This window comes from Alosa alosa, chromosome 19 (genome assembly GCF_017589495.1).
Source record: "Alosa alosa isolate M-15738 ecotype Scorff River chromosome 19, AALO_Geno_1.1, whole genome shotgun sequence".
Taxonomy (NCBI): domain Eukaryota; kingdom Metazoa; phylum Chordata; class Actinopteri; order Clupeiformes; family Clupeidae; genus Alosa; species Alosa alosa.
The window spans coordinates 14,464,651-14,487,516 of NC_063207.1; the positions used below are offsets into that span (position 1 = coordinate 14,464,651).

At 43.9% G+C, this 22,866-nt stretch overlaps 1 protein-coding gene across 1 annotated transcript in view; it reads right to left on the bottom strand.

Moving 5' to 3' along the window:
- crybg1a (crystallin beta-gamma domain containing 1a) overlaps positions 1-22,866 on the bottom strand; it is a 58,702-nt gene that overhangs the window by 14,875 nt on the left and 20,961 nt on the right. The window contains exons 2-7 of the mRNA XM_048228462.1: positions 14,308-14,392; positions 9,448-9,936; positions 8,526-9,163; positions 2,660-6,668; positions 2,126-2,164; positions 703-821 (exon numbers count right to left, since the gene is read on the bottom strand). Of these exons, the coding sequence (XP_048084419.1) occupies positions 703-821; positions 2,126-2,164; positions 2,660-6,668; positions 8,526-9,163; positions 9,448-9,936; positions 14,308-14,392 (5,379 nt within the window). The remainder of the gene's footprint in view (positions 1-702; positions 822-2,125; positions 2,165-2,659; positions 6,669-8,525; positions 9,164-9,447; positions 9,937-14,307; positions 14,393-22,866) is intronic.

Consider the following 22,866-nt stretch of genomic DNA (forward strand, 5'->3'; position numbering starts at 1 on the left):
GGAGCATGTCAGGACTAATGATGACTAATAACACATGACTCATAAGAGGAGTGTGACTGACTAAGTGAGACTGAGCGAGAAAACAGCGCTGTAGCTCGGAGTCAGCTGGATTTAATTAACTCGTTACATTGTCAAGCATCCCCAAGCAAGAGGCTTAGGTGGGAACAACAACAGGACCTACTGTGCATGTGATGGGCCGAGGATTGGATTTGCTCATAGCTTTAGAATTTGAAGTGGTCTATAATAGAAGTGTTCTGTTTCTTCATCCTTGTTTAGACTGCTAATAGGTACCTCATAAATACTGATTTAGTGGAGAAGTGCTGGCTAAAAATACCTGCACATGTTTAACAATTGCGAAAAGTCAACAGTATCAGTTATATAAACAAATTTGCATACCTGCTCCTACAACCATGTTGAAAGGCTACCTTCCAGTTTGTTTATTTAGTCCCTAAATCAAAGCCTACCGGAAGGTTCAGTAGAGCTGAAATGAATTGCCTTAGGGCTTTTACTGTGTGTTCCTGAAAAGTCAACGGCCAACAGTATCAGCAAAAGTTCAAGTAAATAAAATCCCTTTTATGGACCCCTGCCAGTAAACCAGCTGATATCACTCCTGATTGAAGAGCCATGCAAACAGGAGTTGGACTGTAACCCTGGGGAGGATTTCCCCATCATGAGTTAGATATTCTAGCATCCAGCTCTTACCATCCTCTGACCACCTTGATTGAGATGACAGGAGACAGCTGCAGGAAGGAAGCGTCCTCCACGTCCTCAAAGATCTCAGCCGCCTGGCCGCCAAACTCCACCATCTCAAACACCACCATCTGTGAAGAGGATAGACAGACAGATCAGACACTGATCAATCTGATATCCACACACCCTTCAGAGATAACAGAGATGCCTGATAACCAATCTGCCTTTTCCCCTATTGGTAAAAAAAAATAATACTTAACAGGGCTCTACACTAACATTTTTTTTCAGGAGCACTTGTGCGCCCAAGTTAAAAAAATTTAGGAGCACAGACAAAAATTTGGGCGCATAGTCAGTTAAGTCACATTAAGAATGACTGACAACATTTAGGCTACAGGAAACAGGATTTTAAAGATCAGTGCCTACATTATTTTCAGTCTGTTCTATTTTCCAACATTTTGTTAATGTAAAATAATATAATACATAGCCATATTTGCATTTAGCCTGTATATCAAGTATCCTGACAAATGTAGGCTAATTTATTTATTTGTGAATCCATCTATAGCTAAACCAAATATGCCCATGGTGACCTATCTGACTGCATACTGCCTAATACTTCTACTAAAACAGTCCATTTTCTCTTCCACAAAACCCAACATAGGCTAATCAAGGATATATGTTTTATACTTTTAGTTTTTATTTGAAATATCTGCATTGATAGGGGCAGTAGGCAAACGTTAGGCCTACTTTCGTTTTGCACTTCAGCTTGTATTCGGTGTAAACAAACAAGCATGCGTGGAAGCCTGGAGTTGTCAGTAGCGTTCTATCTTTGAATAAAATGGGAGTATTACGGGAGGCTACTTTTGTGCCGGTTCGCTACAGCTATATTTTGCATATTGCAGCCAATCCGTCAACTGGGCTGAAAGGCATGTTAGGTTACCTTTCCTTCTCTCACTGCATTCTCAGAATCTCACCCTGTTCCTCCTATATCCAATGAATTCGGTGGATAGAAGAACTAATTTCTTCAATCTTTGCATCTTGGCTAGCTAGTCTAACTTTCCGCTTTTCTGCGCGCTTTGATTTGATAGAAGCGACTACTAGCGAGTCACAACGCGAAACTGCTAACGTTGATGGGAGGTGTAGTTTTTATGCTGCATTCGCGACGTGATTCTATGGTTTGCACCAGTAATGTTTCTCGATGTTGCGGTGTATTTTGTAGACAAAGATTGACATGGTTAGAAGTCATTCGCACCAATGCGCCTAAATATTTTTTGGCACTCGCACGGCATCATTTTTACTCGCATGTGCGAGTGAAATGGGCACACTGTAGAGCCCTGCTTAAGTTAAAGTTTGAATTACAGGTATTTTCATAGGGACAAGTTGAGACTAACAGAACTCGAAGGGAAATTTAAAGGAAGCCATGAGCAGAAAGACACACCTTTCCTGGGCGTTTGTGGAATCCTCTTGATGTGGGAATCTATAAGAATGACAATCAGAAGACATATTTATAAAAGGCTGACAATGAGTCAGACAAGTAATGGCTAATATTCTCAGTTTGTATTTCATAACTTATGCAATCCCAATAACACACAAATGAAAAAATACACTTGAGAGAGGGTGGTGTAGTGAGAGAAAGGGGGAAAGGGTGACAGATGTAAAAAAAAGAGAGGTTGACAAACTCTGTGGAAAATTACTAAACAGGCCCAGACCCAGCCTTCCAACAGTAAAAAGTACAAAAAAACAGCTACTACAGTAACAAAGGGATGAAGCAGAGCAGACAGAAAGAGAGTGGGAAATGAGAGCAGAAGAAAAGATACAGAGAGTGGCACTGACATATCAGGGTCACACCTAAGCTTTTCATGTCTCTTTGATCATGTTCATCCAGCTAGAAGATGCTACACAGGCCTCAGTCATCACAACTTTCTAATAAAACTATTAATGTAACAGTAACCCCCGCAGTAAAAGAACTCACCTTGACCGGTGTTGGTGGTAGTTTGCTCTTAGGTGGAGGCTGGATGATGTGTGGAGGAGGGGTGAGTCCAAGGAGGTTGTGCTGATGTATGCCTGAGGTGAGTGGATTTGGGGCACTGTTATTTTCCTGTGTTGGCAGCAGAGAAGGTGGCTCAAAGGCCTTTGGATTACTGGCAGGGGTGTCATTCTTCTTGACATACTTCTCCAGCAGGTCAGGCAGATGGACGTCAGTAAAGGAAGGTGGAGACGGACAGGTGGGACTGGGTTGTAACTCAGGTGAGCTACGCTCTGCAGGGGTAACGGCCTCACCTCCCTCAGGCATAGCAGAGAAAGGAGTCCTAACAGGTTTATTCCACTGCATTAGACTGGACAAGATGGAGATTCGCCCCAGCCTTGACGAAGCCAACCCACTCTCCTCAGCTGCCTCTTTGTCTATGTTGTCGTCCTCATCGAGGAGTTTGCCCTCGCCCCTGTGGTGCTCTCTTCCAGCTCTCTCTTCGCAGCTTGGTCGTGAGGAGGACTTGATTTCGTGGTATATCATGCTGTCCTCGGTCATGCGCTTGCGTGGGACCTTGGTTTTGTCCCTGTTACTTCTGTTAATGAGCATAGCGGGAGACAGATCTCTTGCGAAGTTCTTTTTCCTTTTCCCAAAATCAAACGTTTTGGGGTCGAATACCTTCTCAGAGTTGTCTTCCTTGATGGCGGGCATCGCAAAGGGAGGGGAGGGCAGCTTGGCCTGGCCAGGTCTCCTGGGAGGGAATGAGAAAGGTGTGCCCAGCTCCTTGATGTTCCGGATGAAGTTATCAAAGTCGTCCGATGCATCAAGGTTGTCGTCATCACTGACAGAGCAATCCATATTCCTCTCTGCACGTTTCTTGCCAAATTTGTTGTCTACATCTAGCCAGCTGGATGGGGCATCCTGATTACACTTCTTTGTGGAGCTGAGGTTCAGGGAGAGGAGGTTTTTGGGAGGATCGTTGACTACTGTGGTTGCTTTATGAGTTTTAGACTTCTCAGTGTCCTCCTGGGGGTTTAAGGCAGCAAATGTCACTTTCTCTTTGACTTCAGCTTTGTTTTTAATGGGCAGGAGATCTTGAATGGCCGGAGAGACCACAGGTGCCATGTGCTCTTTAGGAGCATGTTCAGCATCTCTTGTCTTTGGTTTTGGCAAGTTGGAGAGAGTCACTGGTTTCTCATCTGGACATTTGGAAGAAATGATCTTTGGTGCTTCTTCGACTTTATTTTGGTTTGTTGTGTTCTGGATCAGAGTTTTATTCATCTGTTGGGAGTCTTTGGAGTCCTGTTGCTCTTTGGGTTTGTCTGCTAGTTTCTCAATTTCTTGATGTATTTCGCAATTATCAGTTGGGGTCTTAATGCTCTCTGCAGTCTCCTCTGCTGTCTTTGAATGTCTCTTTTTATTTTTCCTCATTTCTCTCGCTTCACCTGTGTTCACAGGTGCATCTGCAACCAATGGTTTGCTCTCCTCTGGTGTTAAAACGGTTTCTTCTTTCTTCAGGGATTCTGTGACGCTCCTCTGTTGACTCTCTCGAGATGTTTCCTTCTCAGCTTTGCTTAAGTCTTTCTCTGTGACTGCAGTAAACACTGCTGTGGGTGGACCTGCTGCAGTAGCATCCAGGCCGTTCTCCACTGGCCTCTCCGCGTGCTTAGCCTTCACTTCTTTGGAGACGTCTGAGGCATTCTGGATTGATGCAGTGTTTTTCTGACTCTTGGGAGGTTTGTCGACACGGTCTGGTGATGGAGGCTTAGGAGATTTTAATTCCTGTGGTTCAGCTGTAGCCTTTCCTTTTTGTTTTGGTGTCTTTTCTACAGACATCTTTTCAGGAACCGGCTTTTTGTCTACACATTCTACTGAAGCAGTAGCTGATTCCTTGTCTTTTGGAAGTGCAAAGGTGTGATCAGATGGGATAGGTTTGGGAGATTTCACTTCCTGTTGCTCTGATTTATCCTTTCCTTTTTGTTTTGGTGTCTTCTCAACAGCCTTCTCAGGAGCAGGCTTTTCCTCAGAAACTTCTGCTGTGGTTTTACAAGCCTCTCTGTTCTTTGGGCTCATAGGCGGTTCGATGTTAGATGAAGGCAAGTTAGATGAGGTGGGTTTGTTTGTCTTCACCTCCTCTGGGTCTTTCCCTCTCTGTTTGGCCGTCTTCTCCACAGCAGGCTTTGCAGGAGCTTGCTTCTCCACCACATGCCCTGCTACACTCACCATGCTTGATTTTCCCTTTTCTCCTTTCTCTTGCGCGTGTGTACTTTCCATCCTCGCGGGGCGGCCCACATCTGGCTTGCTCTGCTGTACCTTGTCCGCGGGATCCACATCTGGCTTGGTCTGCTCTTCATTTGTTTGAGATTTACAGCCCCCGGAGTCAGTGGACTCTGCGTCGGATTTCGTAACAGTCTCATCACTGCTGCTGCTGTAGTTTGTCTCGCTCGGTGTGTTGCCCATGTCAGTAACAGCCACTGCCTCTCTCTCAGCCTTCTCTGTGGAGGACTTCTTTGCGAGTCCCTGTTCTGGAGTCTGCTGCTCTGTCACTGGAGCTGCGAGCTGGGCAGAATTTTCCGCCTTCTCACCACCCCTCAAAGTTTTGAGTTTTGTGGGGCTCTTGAGGCGGGATGGGAGGGGTTTTCTAGCCAGAGGAGGCTTCTTGTTCGGGCTGCAGCTCTCTCCTTGCTCCACTCCTGAGGCGCCTTCTACAGCTGCAGCTCTCACAGTTCCACTGTGTTCAGCGTCTGAGCCTCTGCTGTCAGCGCTGTGTCCGTTTGTACACTGTGAGTCACGTTTCTCTGGCTTGGCCTCTGCCAGTACCGTTGGGCTGAGTGACTCACCCTCTCCGTGGCTGGAGTCCTCGCTCGAAGACTGCCAGGGGGGGCTGGACAGAGAGGGGCGGGGCAGCCGACTTCCTGTAGGTGAGGCCTCTGATTTGCCTTTCCTGGAGCTCTCAAGGAGGGAGGGGCCAGCACCGTCTGTGCTCAGCTGCGGCTGTTGCTGCTGGTTGCTCCTGGAAGGGGAGAGAGGGGCCATGTTTGCCAATCTGTTTTTGAGCAGGGCGCTCTTTCCACCTGAGTCACTTATCTTGACTTTACCGTCGACGGGCTTCCTGACTGAGGCGCCCTCAGTGACTTTAGGGAGCCTGCTCTTGGCAGTGGGTGTCTGTGCTTGTGATTTAACACTGTAATTTTCCTTGGGTCCACTTGGTGCGCCTGTGTTTTTCAAAAAAGCGCCCTGTCTCCTCTCCAGACTTTTCTCTACTGTAGTCAATTCAGAGGGCTTTCCTGTTTGGTCTCGGCTAATGTGCCTGTTGTCAGCCTCTCTCAGTGGGAGGGGGCTGGCAGGCTCCTCAGAGGGTGTGGCCTCCTCAGACCCTGGCACTGCCTCTGTGGTTGGTCTTGTGGCACTGGGCGCCTTCAGGATTTTTCCGTCTGTTTTCGTCTCAGTCTCCCCAGGCAACAAAGCAATCCGGTCGCCTAAATTAGGGTCATCTGACTTTGGCCCGTTCCCCTTTCCTTCTCGCTCTTTCCCAAATGTCAAACGACCACTAACATCTCCACTGCCATCCGTTCCTTGGGCAGTTTTTGGAGCACCATCAGAGAAAGACATTTTTGGAATTTTAGACTTTATCTCTGTCTGGCTGTTGTTAGGTGACTCCTTTATTGTAGGCGACCTGGGTTCCCTTCCGGTCTTGGGAGTTTTCTGTGGTTCCCCATCACTCACCAACAAGGTCCGGCCCTTTTCTGCTGTTGCTTTGGTCTTTGGGGCCACTGGCGGGCGCTGAGCTGAGGTAGGAGACTCATTAGGTTCACTGTCCGCCTGTCTGATTGGTCTGCTGACGACCCCTGACCCCAGCCGGCTTATTTGCAATTTGGAAACTGGCATTTCGGTGTTGACAGTGGCTGTGGGAAGTTTGTCTACGTGCTGAATGTCTGGATTCTCCTCAGGAGCATCTGTCCCAGGCTCTGCTGTCTCCTCTAGCAGCTGCTTGCTTTCTACTTTCGCATTTCTGCAAAATGACAACAGAATTATAGTCTGCTCCTAGTAGACATGTTTCTTTCTCAGTCTCTCTCTCTCACACACACACACACACACACACACACACACACACACACACACACACACACACACACACACACACACACAGCAAAAGACAGGAAGGAAAAACCTGCTCAGGGAAGGAGAGCCACAGTGAATTCTCTCTCTCTCCCTGATATACCCACAAGACATACTCATGCAAACACACGTGCAACTACACACCCACACAAACACATGCGTGACCAAGGAAAGAACAAAACTACACGCACGTAGAGCACACCAAATGCACTTCAGTAATTTCCCCCCAAAAAACACAGTAAACATGAAAATGCAGATTCCTCTGGTAGCGTGTCAACACACCGATTACAGGTAATTAAACCACATGTTACAACCACACTAAGTAGCAAATGTGCTGTCAAAAGGACCTCTGTATAGGTCTCGCATAGGGTTAAACAGCCTGTAGTAAAAAGCCACAATAACAACAGGGCTGGTGTACTCTAAAGCTTCAAGGACACATCTGTAATTTTCAAAACTCTCCCTAGTCTAGAGTGAAGAATGTAATAAGATGTACAGAAATGAAAATTGGCCCAAATCCTTTTCCACATCCCATGATATGTTTATGGCTCTCTCTCTCTCTCTCTCTCTCTCTCTCTCTATCTCTCTCTATCTCTCTCAGTCTCTCTCTCTCCACCTTTCTTTCTCTGTGTGTTAAGTTGTTATGAAACTCAACACTGCTCTGCTGAAGAATGAGCCACCCTCATTTACTTCTATCCATTACAGACCCTTTTTTCTCATTCACTAAAAAAGAAACACTTTTTTATCTCACAACCCTTTACATAAATCCGACTCAGAGAACTCAATGGGCGTGAAACCTGAGATAGCAGCTATCTGGCTGCTATTGTGTCCAGTTTGTTTGGTGTGTTTTCATTAGGGCCGATAAAGAGCAAGGCTGTGGTCACCTTGAGTCATGACGATGTGTTCAGCAGCGAACGCTTGCATGACTCAGACACTCCAGAAGGGAGAGCCACTCAAAAATAGCCTGACCACAGACTTCACTTAACGGCTCAACATACCAGCTCACTGCCCTCACTGCCTCTGGTACTGTACTTCCACAAACCTAACGGCCAGCCTGAGCCTCCCTACGCGTTTGGCTATGAATGCAGACACCCCTCCTCCTGTGTTGACAGTTTTGCCAGTAAATAAAACTATATCTACAGACATGACAAGTAAAAAAAGAGTCTCAAAATAATAGAATCCCAAGAAGGGGTTATACTACTAACAGCTCAATAGGTTTATTACAAGATATTGTAGATATTTATTTATTTATTACAAGATATTGATGCTATTTTTGTACTTATGTAGGAATTATTTCTTCTGTATTTGAAACTGCTGGCTGCAATGTTATTACTGAGGAATGCTGGTATTGCTACTAGACATAATGGATTCCAGCTGAAAAGGATGTATATGCATTTTTGCCATAGCATTTTTGGTTAGATTGGAGAGGGCCATTGAGTAAATTTTGGTGCTAATAGAACAGGCTCTGTAGTCAATATTGCAGCAGGATCTGGTCTTTGTAAAGGGAACTGCACTTCATTGTTCACCACTATAAGAGGCCATGGGAACACAGGGCTCAGATTGCACTCTTCTCTCTCCTACAGTAACACACAAACACTCACAGACACAGACACAGAGACACATACACACACACACACACACACACACACACACACACACACACACACACACACACACACACACACACACACACACACACACAGTGATGTCCGTGGAGGTAAAGAGACAAACACACAGTAAAGCGGGTACTCACAGTTTTACTGACGTCTGTCCAGTCTCACTCCTTGGGTCAAGCTCTTGGGCTGTGTGGTCAGTGTTGTCCACGCTGGCCTGGGGGCTCACAGACACACGCTTGGCGAACACCTTCTCTCTGTGGGAAAGCTTCACACTCCTGCGCTTCTCCTCTGTGCTCTGAGCCTCCTGCTGAGCGGCAGTTTGGTCCCCCTCCGGTGAGGGTGTGTGTGTGAGCAACTCCTCTTTTGAGCAGGGTGTGTGTGCAGTCTGCCGTGTTGAAGCAGGCACCTCTGGCTCAGGTGTTGGCGTCACACCTGACTGTGCTCCAACAGGTGCGGGAGGTGGGGTCAGCACAGGTGAGTCTGTGGAGGGACCCACCTCTTCACCCCGCGGCCCAGCCTGCGTGGGTGTGTGCGTCTGCGTGGGGGACAGAGGCTCCGCAGTGCTCAGCTTGCGGGGCTTCCGGCGCGCGGCGCCATTCCTCCCCATGCCGTCACCTCCCTCTGTCTCGCACCCCTCCTCGTCCTCCTCGGTGATGGGGCCGGTGACACTCGAATTTCGGGACTTGGAACCGAGAGTCACGCCCACAAGAGCTGAGTAGTTGCTACGGTTACTGAGTGCAGGTATCACAACGGTCTTTTTCACAGGGGATTTGACCTAAGCAAGCACAAGAAGACGTAAAAGAAAATATTGAAGTTGTAAGGAGACACTTGAAATGGTGATGATATGAGTCGAGGAGGAAGAGGAGGAGTAAGAGGAGAGAGACAAGAACATGTTGTTTATTATCTTTAACACGGGAAGCTAAATATAATCAACAACAAAAGTCGAGGACGGAAAATCAACTGAAACAGGAGAACAAAAAATAGTAGTCTGAACATTCCAGCTCTAATGTGATTATGCCCTCTCTAAAGCTGTGCCAGCAGCTTTGAATGACCACCCACCTGATTGGGGCTTGTGATAGTGGCCTGAGCGGTCTGTGCTTTGCTGGGCTCTGATCCCTCTCTGCCTGCGGTCTTCTCCTGGTGCTCCTGGAGCTTCTTATTCACCTCGTCCACCAGACTCCACTCGCTCACCTCAGGCTGGTCTGCCCCTGATCCTCTCCTGCTGCCTGGACCTTGCTCGTCCGCCTGGCCCTCCGGCAGATGCTCTGTGCTCTTCTCAATCTCGCTTTTCAGCTCGCACACATGCACCCCCCTGACGCTCTCGGTCTCGCTGCCCTCGGAGCAGTCCGCGAATGGGAGGTCGCCACCGTCTTCGATGATGGAGGCGATGCTGCAGATGCTGGTGGCGTCGCTGAGGACCGAGGGGGTGGTCGCCCCGGCGCTGGGTGACCCCGGGCTGCTCTGGGAGGCACTGCGGCTCTTCTTCTTCTGAAGGCCCAAGAAACTGCCCAGACGCTTGAACACTCCTCCTTCCCTCTCCCCAGAGTTCTGGCATCACACAAACGGTTAGGAAGAGAGAGAGAGAGAGAGAGAGAGAGAATCAAAGTTAAGGGGGCAAAGTAGTTGAACTATGCAGAGAATCTACTGAGGAGCAACACATGAAAACACAGACACAGATACACACACTATGGGACTGAAAACAAAAGTCAACAAAAGTACCAGAGAGACTAGAACATCATTACTTTATGTTTGCCTGGGCATAATTGCTATATAAAAAGGCAGGAGATTAACTCAGCAACACTATCACCTTTGGCAAACCACTACAGTAGAACTGCCAACACAATAAAGATGAAGATGTAACAATGTAACAACCACTTCATACACGGTGTGCTGGTTTACAATAAGTTTAATATTTTCACTTATGAGTATTGCATTGTTATGATGAAGTTATACAACCTCAGTCGACCTGTGAAACACACCATGCCTGACCAGGTCAAGTCATATCAAAGCAAAAAGCCTTAGCGATAAACCAACGACACGTAGGTAAGCGAAAAGAATATTTTATCACGCAAGCATATGTGAAAGAAATGGCCTTTACCTTAACACGAAGACCACAAATTCATGTTGTTTATTCTGAAATCAAAACCCCACTATTTCGCACAATCAATGAAATTCAAATGACTCACAAGAGGCTAGTCCTTCCTTCCAATGCTAATTCAAATGGCTCACAAGAGGCTAGTCCTTCCTTCCAATGCTGAGTAGGCTATCGTTGTAGGGGATACTGCGTAAAGTTTGGTCAAGCATGCTCAAGTTTATGAGACGACATCCCAAATGCCCGCGTTTCCACGCCCCTCCCGTGGGCTACTCTGGTCGTCCCTTCTCAAGTCGAAACAGGATACTGGAGAACGCCAAAAAGTTTTTAACCCTCGTAAGCGATGATGAGAAGAGAACAACTGAATTAGTTCCTTACCAGGCTGGCGTCGTGCCCTGTATCTAGAGACATGTTAGGAGACGTTAGGCTTTCTGTGTAGACAAAAAAAGTCAAGCCAAACTCTCAGGTCAATATCCGTTCCGCATTCTGTGCAGCTTCATTAGGCTAGTCCATTAAAACATAACGACTCCTCATTTCAGTCCATAAAAATGAAACATGAACTGTGTCTCGTCTCAAACACTAAACATTCTTGTTTATTTATCAAATAAGATAAATCAAACTAGCCTACAGAAAATGCGGTCCAGCAGAACTTGAGAGGCTTCGGAAGAATTGCAGCCAACCAACCTACCTCGGACACTGCTCTCTCTGCCTGAAATGTCAGATGCGCCTCAGGTAGAGCATAGTCTGTCTAGCCCATTCAGACATGTCTAAAAAACTGACTGACAAACATGCCACACCCTTTCTCTTATCATAGATGAAGTACCCTTTGTAATAAAGTGCCCACACTCGCTCTAATACTATAATGTTCTTAGCCTACCTGGTTAATTTTTAACCTGGGAGTTTTAAAATATTAGTTATCTGCTGAAGACATAATAGTGGAATTTTATGTGATGCTTGGAACTATCACTTTATAATTTTGAAGATTAAAAACAATAGCAGATTGAGGTTAAAAACAAAAACAGATTTTCAGCAGGATGGCTCTTAGATCCTCATCAAATCCAAACCTTCCCTTACAAAATGGGTCAGTCAGAACAGTTTTGGGACAATCAAAGTGCAGTTTTTCTGAAGTACAATGAAGTTCATGTCCAAAATATTGCATTTGTGCAGTGTAGAGCAGCAAATTGCAGTAAAGTGCAGTAGCCTACATGTTACATTACATTTAGCAGACACTTCTTGACCAAAGTGACTTACATATGTCAGCTATAATACAAGGGATCACATTGTCCCCGGAGTGCCTTGCTCAAGGGCACACCGGTGGAAGCCGGGAATTAAACCGACAACTTTCAGGCTACTGCACGCTAGCCCAGCCCCTTAAGCACTACACTACCACCGCACCCATGTAGTGCAATGCAGTGTTTTCTTGTCCAAAGTACTTCAGTTCTTGCACTGCAAATAGTTCCTTCAAACTGCAGTTTTGATACTCAGAAAACAATATTTCCTATTATGTCTATGATATGAGTATGAGCCAATGGTCTCCTATCGTCAGTTTGCAGCCAAACATTAGATTATAAAACAAATATGTTTTAACTCATTATTCTATTTCTACAAAATATCCTCATGTTATTTTCTACACACTGGGTGTAATTGTAGGGAATGAAGGGATGCAAATCAAAGACGTCACAGTTCACTCCCCAGTGCAGTATGAACATACAAAGACAGTGCAGTGCGCACATGTAGATGGATTCAACCAGGCCAAAACAAAACCCAACCCAATGTCAGTCATATCACACTCAAATACCTTTACTCCGTCAATGAAGCTGCATACCATAAATGCCTACTTGACACTGAGAAAGCAATAGTGTCACTGGCTTGCAATGCTAATTGTCTGAGAAAGTACAGCTACATAAAGATAGTGTACCAAGATTTGTGCATTTGGACAATGCCTTATTTAGATAGCTGGGTGTTCTGAAGACTGCCATTCCCTGAGGTAGCTTGCAGGCTACACCTCCAGAGTGCGGGCCATGCATGATGGTTGGGGATGCAATGAATCAATCCCATGCTCCCATTATTCTATGAACTGTAAAGGGGCTGTGCACGAAATGACAAAATTGTTTTCTGCAACAATAACAATAACTTATCAGAATGACCTCTTGACCTGTCAATCCCTTCACTCCTCTGATCTGTGTCGGTTAGAAGAAGTCGGCACTTAGAGCATCATCAGGTTTTGCACACAGACACAGCTTGGTGGACAATTCAGTGCTGACCGTGTGTACACACATTTCCCTGTAGCCATGTGTCCATGAGAAGGAAAGAACACGTTATCGTCTCATGTGGTATCAGTTGACGCAGCAAATCATCTCACAACAATGGAAGAGTGGCACATTCACGAGCCTGTGCAAACATTAATTGGGAACTTGCCATCTATTTATTCTGACAGGACAGCTTGTGGCAATTGTCAGGTACATTGGAACAGAACAATGGTGAATTTAGATTACAGGTCTTGGTCAGCTCACAGGTTTTGATTCAGTATAAGTATATATACTCTTTTGATCCCTGCATTTACCCCAATCTGTGAATTAGTGAAACACACTCAGCACACACACACTAATCCCGGCGCAGTGAGCTGCCTGCAACAACAGCGGCGCTCGGGGAGCAGGGAGGGGTTAGGTGCCTTGCTCAAGGGCACTTCAGCCGTGCCTACTGGTCGGGGTTCGAACCGGCAACCCTCCGGTTACAAGTCCGAAGCGCTAACCAGTAGGCCACGGCTACCCCCAGACAACATCACCTCTCCAAAACTGGACCTTTAGTACTAAAGGTTCCTGACTCTGAGTCAGACCAGGTCTCCACAAAGCCAGTGAATGATCTGTGTTACAGTGACCTCTACAGATCGTCAAAGGAACCAGTGAATGATCTGTACCAGTGTGTGCCTATGGAACGCAAATCCCATCGATACAGTGACTGTGTTATTAGTCCAATTTTTAATTTGGCTTTTGTGAACACAGTTGGCAGACTCTGCCAAACAGTCTTGGTGCTGTGGCCCAGAGCCGGGATCCCTGCACCCCCAACATCCTGTTTGAGGTTACGTAACTACTTTTTGTTCCACCGCGCTCAATACAGTGAGAAAGCTAATGGGCTTTAAGGGAAAGACAGGGAGTCGAAGGCGTACGCATAAATCTGGAGCAAATTAATCAGGAATCTTATAATTGAATGAACTGATTCATTGCCATCTATTTTCAATACTGCTTCTGTGAATTTATGTTTAATAGAGTAAATCCATGACAAAGAAAGGTGTACAAAACAATCATACACTGATCCTACCAGTAAATGTTACAGTTATGATGCAACAGTCTAGTAATTTTATCTACCATAACAAAACCTTTGACTATATTGTTTGGTCTTCTACTGAAGTGTCTGTATTTACTTTTACTTTTGGCAATAACCAGACGATTTGGTATCAATATGAGAGACCAGACGATGTTGATAAACTGTTGATAATCCTTTTCCAGTCTCTGCAAGGGGGATTTTGGTTGGCAAGACATTGTTGCAACACAGCCTTCTACTGCCCCCTGCTGGTCAGTCTAAATCAGTCACTGTAATACAGCCAATATCTCCATGATAACAACCAAGCTACCCTTGCCCCAACTCATCTTAGTTTTGACAGAGAATGAATATGGGACAGCTGCGCCAGCTAAAAAGCTATGCTTTATATATTCCTTCAAGAGTTTTAATAATATCTCACTGTATATTGTGAGTGCTAATACATTCTACTCAACACACATAGACTGGCTGAATAGGAAGGAGGAGTCTGGATTAGGAGGACGGCTCACCTTCTTGGACAGACGGGAGATATCCAGACTGAGGGTTGAGGAGGTCTCGGCATACATAAAGGAATTTTCATCATCATCTGCAAACCTGCAATAGCGTGTTTGAGAAAGATAGAGAAAGAGAGACATCGAGAGAAAGAGAGAGACAGAGACAGAGAGAAAGAGAGAGAGGTTATCACACTGCAAAATCTAATTATACAAGAAACAATGGCTACCCCTCTTAAGCTCACACATATAGGCTGGGTTTTAAAGCTGAGAAGAGATAGAAAAGTGGCCCTCCATTATTTTTAATGTGTGATATCAGAGACTTTATTAGATATCCTTAGTGACCATTACAACAGTCTTAGTATAACATGTTGACATCTACATACAATTTGTAGCTTGCAGAGGTCCCATTGTCAGTTTCATGAAAATTGATATCCTTTGATGTTGCTAATCACAGTAGGAGGTGATGCTATTTCTGTCCACAAGAGGGTGACAGACATTTGTAAATGAACCAGAGTCAGTTTTTACAATCAAGAATCAAGTTTGAATCCTCAAGACTCCTAATATGTCATACGTGTCCACCCCAGCTATGTGGTAAGTAGAATGATCCACCAGACCAGCCAACTACGGCAGGTTTGAAATAAAAAGACTGAAATATGCAACATCATGGCTGACTCCAGTAGATCACAAAAACACCCCTTAAACAACATATGTTTATAACCAAATATATCTGATATAATACTGCACCCAAACCTGTTGTGCTGGCATCAGTGTGGAACACATAAGGAAGCTGCCAGTTAGCAAAACCTAGTAGAAAGTTTGTGACTTTCTTCATCAGAATAATCTACTAGACCCTATGCAGTCTGGTTTCAAGAGTGGTCATTCTACTGAAACTGCTCTTCTGTCTGTGACTGAAGCATTGAGAGTAGCTAAGTCCTCTGCTCAGTCATCAGTATTAATTCTACTAGATTTATCTGCAGCCTTTGATACTGTTAACCATGACATTCTCCTATCTATACTATCTGAACTGGGAATTTCTGGAAAAGCTCTTGACTGGTTTGAATCTTACCTTAAAGGGCGTTCTTTCAACGTGTCTTGGCAGGGACAGGTATCTAAGTCTCATGACCTCACCACAGGTGTGCCTCAGGGATCAGTATTAGGACCCTTGCTTTTCTCTATTTACACCACTTCCTTAGGTGATACCATTCGCTCCCATGGATTTGACTATCACTGTTATGCAGACGACACTCAACTTTACCTGTCTTTCCCACCTGATGACTCTAGTGTTTCCCACCGGATTTCTGCATGCCTTAAGGATATTTCAGCCTGGATGAAAGATCGGCACCTTCAGCTTAATCTCTCAAAAACAGAGTTTTTGGTGTTTCCAACCGCCCACTGTGGTCTTCTGGTGAGCGTATGTTGTGTCGACCAGTCATGAAAACTGGGTCTAATTCCAGACTCTTTTCTTCAGTGGTTCCATGTTGGTGGAATGAACTGCCCAGTGCTCTCCGTTCCTGTGGTAGTTTTGGGTCGTTTAAGAGGGGTCTAAAGACATTCCTATTCAACATATACTTAGTTGTTTAAGCGCTTATGTGTTATGGTTTATATATTGTAGTTTTATTTTAATTGGGCTGTTAATTAATTTGACATTATTGTTTTATTATTGATATTCTCCTTAATGTAGTCTTAGCATGTCATTGTTTTTATATTATTGATTGAATTGACATTATTGTTTTATTATTGCCTTTCCCCTTTTTTACATTGCTTTTTATTAGGCTATTGCTTGAATTGATATTATTGTGTACTACAACTATTCTCCTTACTATATTTGACGTACATTTTAATCTGTTCCCTGTTCAATTTTAAATATTATTATGTTGTTTTGTATTTATGTGTCGCTTTGGACAAAGGCGTCTGCTAAATCCATAACCATAACCATAACCATAACCATATAATCTGAATGGTGTGCTTTTAAATCCACGTGGCCTAGAATTCTACAAGCAGCTGCTTTTGCATAATCTAATTTCCCTCGAAACCCCCAATTTTCCTCAGTTCTTTGTCATCAGTTCCCTTCTAAAAAACACTTCAAACAACACATTTCAAATAGGACCAGCCTGATACTATTGGTTCCCCGTCGCCACGCCTCTGAGCCACACCCGACAACAGTTGGAACTGGGTTAGTGACTGCAATAGGATGCAACTGGTCAGCTTGAATTAAACATCATCTAACGTCTACATCAAATACTGTATGTAGGCCTAAAGGCTATGCACTCTGTTCACAAACAAAAAACAATAACAACACTACATTTCATTATACTTCATTTCACATCAGTAAATACTATGATGTGCTCACCGTCACCTCAGCCGATAACAACAGATAATAATATATCATCTGATCATATTATCTGAACATCACCATCTGTGCTAATCCAATGCACTATATTATTAATGCAGAGTATACCACAGGCATGGCATGTAACATTTATCTTTCTATTATGACATTTTTACGTGTTTCTACCACGGCATCATGTCTGAAGCATGCCAGGGAATAGCTTGCTGTTGGCTACACCTCTCTGATGGGAAAGCATCAGACTACAGGTACGACCATATAGCCAAACAATTCTGTTTTCAACATTCCCTGAACACAACATTGGTATATAAAGTGTACACATCACATGGCACAATATATACAATGCTACAGAAAGTATTATAATAGCTCATAGTCCCTTTGTAATTGAAATGACTATTTTTGCCAAAATATAATCAAGCTGTTCAGATAATGCTGACATTTATCAATTCACCAATTCATGCATTCGCCATTGATGTGAAATCCCCACATGTGTACTGTGAGTGCACACTCAGGTGTTATTGAGAGTGGAGACGTGCATACCAGTGAGCCATGGCTCTGAGCAGTCATGCAGAAGAGGTGCTGAGCCAGGAACATGCAGCAACAAAGCTGCTGGCTGATTCACCGACATACCGGCGCGCAGATGTGCATGCATTCTTCACAGTGGAATCAAATTGGAGCTAACACACACAAAGCCACTGCTTGATGGTGTTTACTGGATGCATAGCAACATCACAACATGCCTGGTGCACTGTGCAAACCAACCAGGATGACCTTTGAATTTTTTAAAGCATTCTGATCAATCCAGCATGAGCTTCATAAAGCAAGGGAAAATGAAAATGGACAGTGGAACGGAACAGAATGGCAAAAACAACATAAGCCAGAATGTCTAAATTTAACCATAAAATTGAAACCATAAAAAAGTTTGGGAGGTTATGGGAGAGAGAGAGAGAGAGAAAGAGAGAGAGAGAGAGAGAGAGAGAGAGAGAGTTCTGTGGCAGTTAGGCCCTCTGGCTGGGTATAACATGCAAGACAAAACTTGTCTAGCTTGACATGCCAGGTGATGTAATCCACTCAAATGCCACACTGACAGAACATGTGTTATTTGAATTATTATTAGAATTGATGCTTCCATGTGGTTGGCATGTGACTAGCAGTTGAGGGAGAGAGAGAGAGAGAGAGAGAGAGAGCTATGGTTCGCACACCCACCCACCCTCACCCCCGTAAAAACAAATTCACGCGTGTACAATATTTGTCCGTTTCCCGGTTTTAGGTCCTTGCATTGCAAAAAAAGTAGCCTACATAGCATAACAATATCCACATGCAATAATACAACAACAACGTCTACGATGACCTATTCATTTGGACACATTGATACAGCCCTATAGCTAAAGTTACCTTTAGTTTTGTTCTAGCGTACCGTGACGTCTGGCTTTAAACAGCTGTAATGCAGCCTACCTTGTTCTTGCCCATCTGGAATAACTCCTCTAGCTTTGCTGCCTCCATCCTTTCTGTTTTCGTTGTTTAAACTTGTGATATCCATGATGAGTAGCCTATGAGTTAGTGAATTAGCTCACCATTGTGTGCTGATAACCATATATAGATAGCCGAGTAAAAGAAAACAACAAGTAGCCTAGTTGTGCCTGCGTGCGTATTCTGTCTCCTTCTCAAACAAAATGTGTGCGCGTTAATTTTGATGTGTTCACTAACTTTACGCGATAGAAAATTGTAAATAGCCTGATGGCATGCAGCTAATGGGATGCTGTGCATAGTTGGGAAGGTATGGTGGGCCAATTTGGTGTGATACACATTACACACACACAAGGGAAGTTTTCTCTCGTTGTTGAGGAACTGACGTGCGGGCCGTTCCAAATCATCGTGCGGGCATGGCCCGCGGGCCGTATGTTGAAGTAGTGTTAATTTTGTCACCTATTTTTAATTTAGTCTTAGTCTTAGTCTTGTGACGAAATGTCCTTTTTAGTCTTTGTCATATTTAGTCATTCAAATATCATTTTTGTTAGTCAAGTTTTAGTCAACTAAAAGTCTCGTCATTTTAGTCTAGTTTTAGCCATAAGAAAACTAAAGGTATCTTAGTCTTAGTCAGTTTTAGTCAACACATTTTAGTCTTTTTTTTATAACAAATTATTTCTGATTACCATTTGAGTCAAATAGTGTTTCACACATCTCAATTTTCCAACAATATTGTGTGTCCACAGGGCTACTCGTCTGTTATAATTACTCATTCTGATTTTTTGTCAGTCAGTATGTTTACATGCACAGGTAAGTCGAGCTACAGTTATAGCTCGGCTGGGATTTGACCATAGACAGTAAAAGATTTGACTGGATCACTGTCATATTCGTAGACCAGTGTTTCTCAAAGTGTGGTCCGGGAATCACTGGTGGTCCGCAAGCTATCTCAAGTGGTCCGTGAGCAGACGTGGTAAAATATAATATAGATGAGTTGTTTGCAATATTGAACCAACTTGTATGTAAAAACAGTTCTGCAACACTGTCTATGTAAGATATGCCAGTTTAAATCATACAGTATGAATCCACACAATAAGCAAAGTGCAAAGACAATAAGCAAGTAGGTTCAGTGAGTAGCCTATTGTGTAGACTAATTATAGGCTACTGATGAAGTAGGTCTAATCTTTTTTTTTTTTTTAGCTAGGGTTAGTTAAGTGGTCCTGAAACTGAAAAAGTTTGAGAAACACTGTCGTAGACCAAAGTATTAATGTTTTACTCCGCCCCGCTAGATGGCGATATGCGCCCAAACACAACACATTCCCCAAACAGACTCTCCATCTTAGCCATAGCTAACTTGCTAGCGAACTTTCCATATTAGCTTACTTGCTAGCAAACTTTGCATCATCAGTCTAACTAGTTAAATAGTTGACATTACATGATGAACATTTTCGTATGGACATTCTGGTGGATGTTAATTTGTATGAGAGAAGCTTCAACTTCTGGGTATGTAGCATTGTGGCATAAAGCTTAGGTAGTTAGTTGGTAACTCTGGCAGAAATCTCCAGTGTTCTTGTTCCATGTAGTTTCGTGTTGCAGCCACAGGGTTGCAGCAACAGCACGTAGACTAGCCTACAGGAAAGCTGTTGCGTATGAACTCATTCGGAATATTTTGAAAACATAACAGCTAGATATTCTGTCTTCTCATTTTGTAGACGAAAATGAAGAGATTTTATCTTAGTTCTTATTTCATGCAAAACATTTTAGTCTCGTCTTTTTTCGTCAACAATAATTCATCTTAAGATAGTCTTAGTCAGTGTTTCAGGACATTACTGCCGTCTCGTCATCGTCTCGTCTTAGTCATGAAAAAAAAGGTCGTTGACGAACATATTTCCTCTTGTCTCGTCTGACGAAATTAACACTATGTTGAAGCCCCTGGACTAGGCGCTTAAATAAGATGGATGATTTCTACTGCTTGAGTTTTGAATCAATCTGGCAGATAAGATCTGGATGCGTGATCTCCATGGTAGCACATCAGTGGTTTATCAAAATAGGGGTATCACTCATCAAGAAGAATACAAGTGTGCACATGTTAGTAGTAACAGGAATCACACGCTCACATAGCACAGACACACACACACACAGCACAGACACACAAATAAAAGGATCCAAAACATGCAACTGAATAGAGTCTGTGTGAATTGGAATAAGGGCTGGAGTGGACCCAGCAGATGACTCAGAAGCGCCACAGTGTTTGTAGCTGAAGGCGTTAATGCAAGAAACGGATGGAGTCGGAGGTAAACACATCCACACCAGTATGACACTAAGCCAAACGCAAACACACTCACAGAAAACACATCGTGTGTGAGTTAATTGTTCGCTTAAAATCGAATCGTGCAATGTTTCACAAGAGGTTTCACAGTTATGCAAATACACTTGGGCACATAGCAACACATGCATGCACACAGAGGCACCTCTCTGTATGCCATTAAGACCCAATGTGTTGTGAAATGTATGGAAAGGCGGGCACATTCTTCCTTCAGGGACTTTGGCTCTCTCCAGAAGGCTGTGGTATACAATAGCTAACCTAGCTGTTGCACAACCAGCAAGAATATCAATTAGGTTGTGGCCTTCTAGGCGAAACAACTGACTGTTTGGATTTTTGTATCTATACTCAAACATTGCATACTTTTTGGTGCACGTTTAAAGCGAATGTTATCACTCATTGTATTTGTTCATTCTACTACACATGATGTCATTGAAATGGCTTAACTTCACAGGGGTGGCTGAACAAGACAGGGATGCTCAAAGCTAAATTGTATGCTTTACCACTGCAGGCATGCAGCATGCTGTAGTCGTGTAAATAAAAAAGTTTTGTTCTGGGTACAGAAAAATGAAGCAACTGCAACCATTAATCCAAGACTCTCCCTCTCTCTTTTATATCTCTCTCTCTTTCCCTTCTCTCTATTCTTCCCACTTTAAACCCTCATGACCTCTTAACTATTGATAAGCTCATTTATAAGCATACACATAGGCAGGCAAACATCCCAACACCAGACCAGCCTTCCTCTTAATGCTGTGCAGAGAGCAAAAGCCACTGGCTGCAAAAGCCAAGATCATTCCCATAACCAGCCACTCCTCTGTTGTAACACACAGCCCGGACAACAACTTCTCTGTTTGAGCCATTAAGACCCAATGTGTTGTGAAATGTATGGAAAGGCGGGCACATTCTTCCTTCAGGGACTTTGGCTCTCTCCAGAAGGCTGTGGTATACAATAGCTAACCTAGCTGTTGCACAACCAGCAAGAATCTCAATTAGGTTGTGGCCTTCTAGGCGAAACAACTGACTGTTTGGATTTTTGTATCTATACTCAAACATTGCATACTTTTTGGTGCACGTTTAAAGCGAATGTTATCACTCATTGTATTTGTTCATTCTACTACACATGATGTCATTGAAATGGCTTAACTTCACAGGGGTGGCTGAACAAGACAGGGATGCTCAAAGCTAAATTGTATGCTTTACCACTGCAGGCATGCAGCATGCTGTAGTCGTGTAAATAAAACAAGTTTTTGTTCTGGGTACAGAAAAATGAAGCAACTGCAACCATTAATCCAAGACTCTCCCTCTCTCTCTTTATCTCTCTCTCTCTTTCCTTCTCTCTATTCTTCCCACTTTAAACCCTCATGACCTCTTAACTATTGATAAGCTCATGTATAAGCATACACATAGGCAGGCAAACATCCCAACACCAGACCAGCCTTCCTCTTAATGCTGTGCAGAGAGCAAAAGCCACTGGCTGCAAAAGCCAAGATCATTCCCATAACCAGCCACTCCTCTGTTGTAACACACAGCCCGGACAACAACTTCTCTGTTTGAGCTCTTAGGAAATAAAGTTCCCTGTGCCCCGAGGACTCAGCTATGAAGTCTGTGAAAAGATGAATAGACTCCTGCTCGTATTCAAAGCAGGGTACAATGCCTCTGCTCTGGAGAGAGAGGGAGCGTGCAAACGGGCACTCATTTGTAAACATGGCAAACTCTGTAGAGAGAATGGCAAACTGTGTGTATGTGAGGATCTCTCTCTCTCTCTCTCTCTTTCTGTGTGTGTGTATATGCAACTATGTGTTCTCTTGAGTGTGTAACCTCCATACATGCATACTTGTGTGTATGTGTGTGTGTGTGCAGCATAGGTTTTAGGGTATTTGCCAAACATATTTTCTCTCCCCACCCCTCAATATATCAATCTGCCATTCTTAAATCTCACAGAACAAGATCCCACAATAATGGGACTACCTTTAAGCTAAGTATTTTTTGTCGACTGTGAGCACATTGCCTGTGTTTATGTGTGTCAGTGACTCAGTTTATGTGTCAGTGACTCAGGTCTTTAAACGGACCATAATTGTGGGATTTAACCCTAAGAGCTCATTATCTGATCAAAAACCAGTTAAACACACACACACACACACACACACACACACACGGAGACACACACAGAATCACTAAGAATTCCAGGGCTTGTCCTTCCACGGTTACTGAACCAGAGCTAAGTAGCATAGCACATAACCAGGGTACAAATTACAGGGCACTTTTAGCCTCCCATGTAAGACTTTCACTCTCCTTAAGAAGGCAGAAGTAAAAGTTTGTGCATCTACTCCAATGTGTAGTACTGTCAAAACTAAGTTTGTGTATACTTTGTGTATACCCCATTGCCATAGCATATTTCACAATTAGACCCTAACCATCCATTCCTGTTCAGCAAAGTACA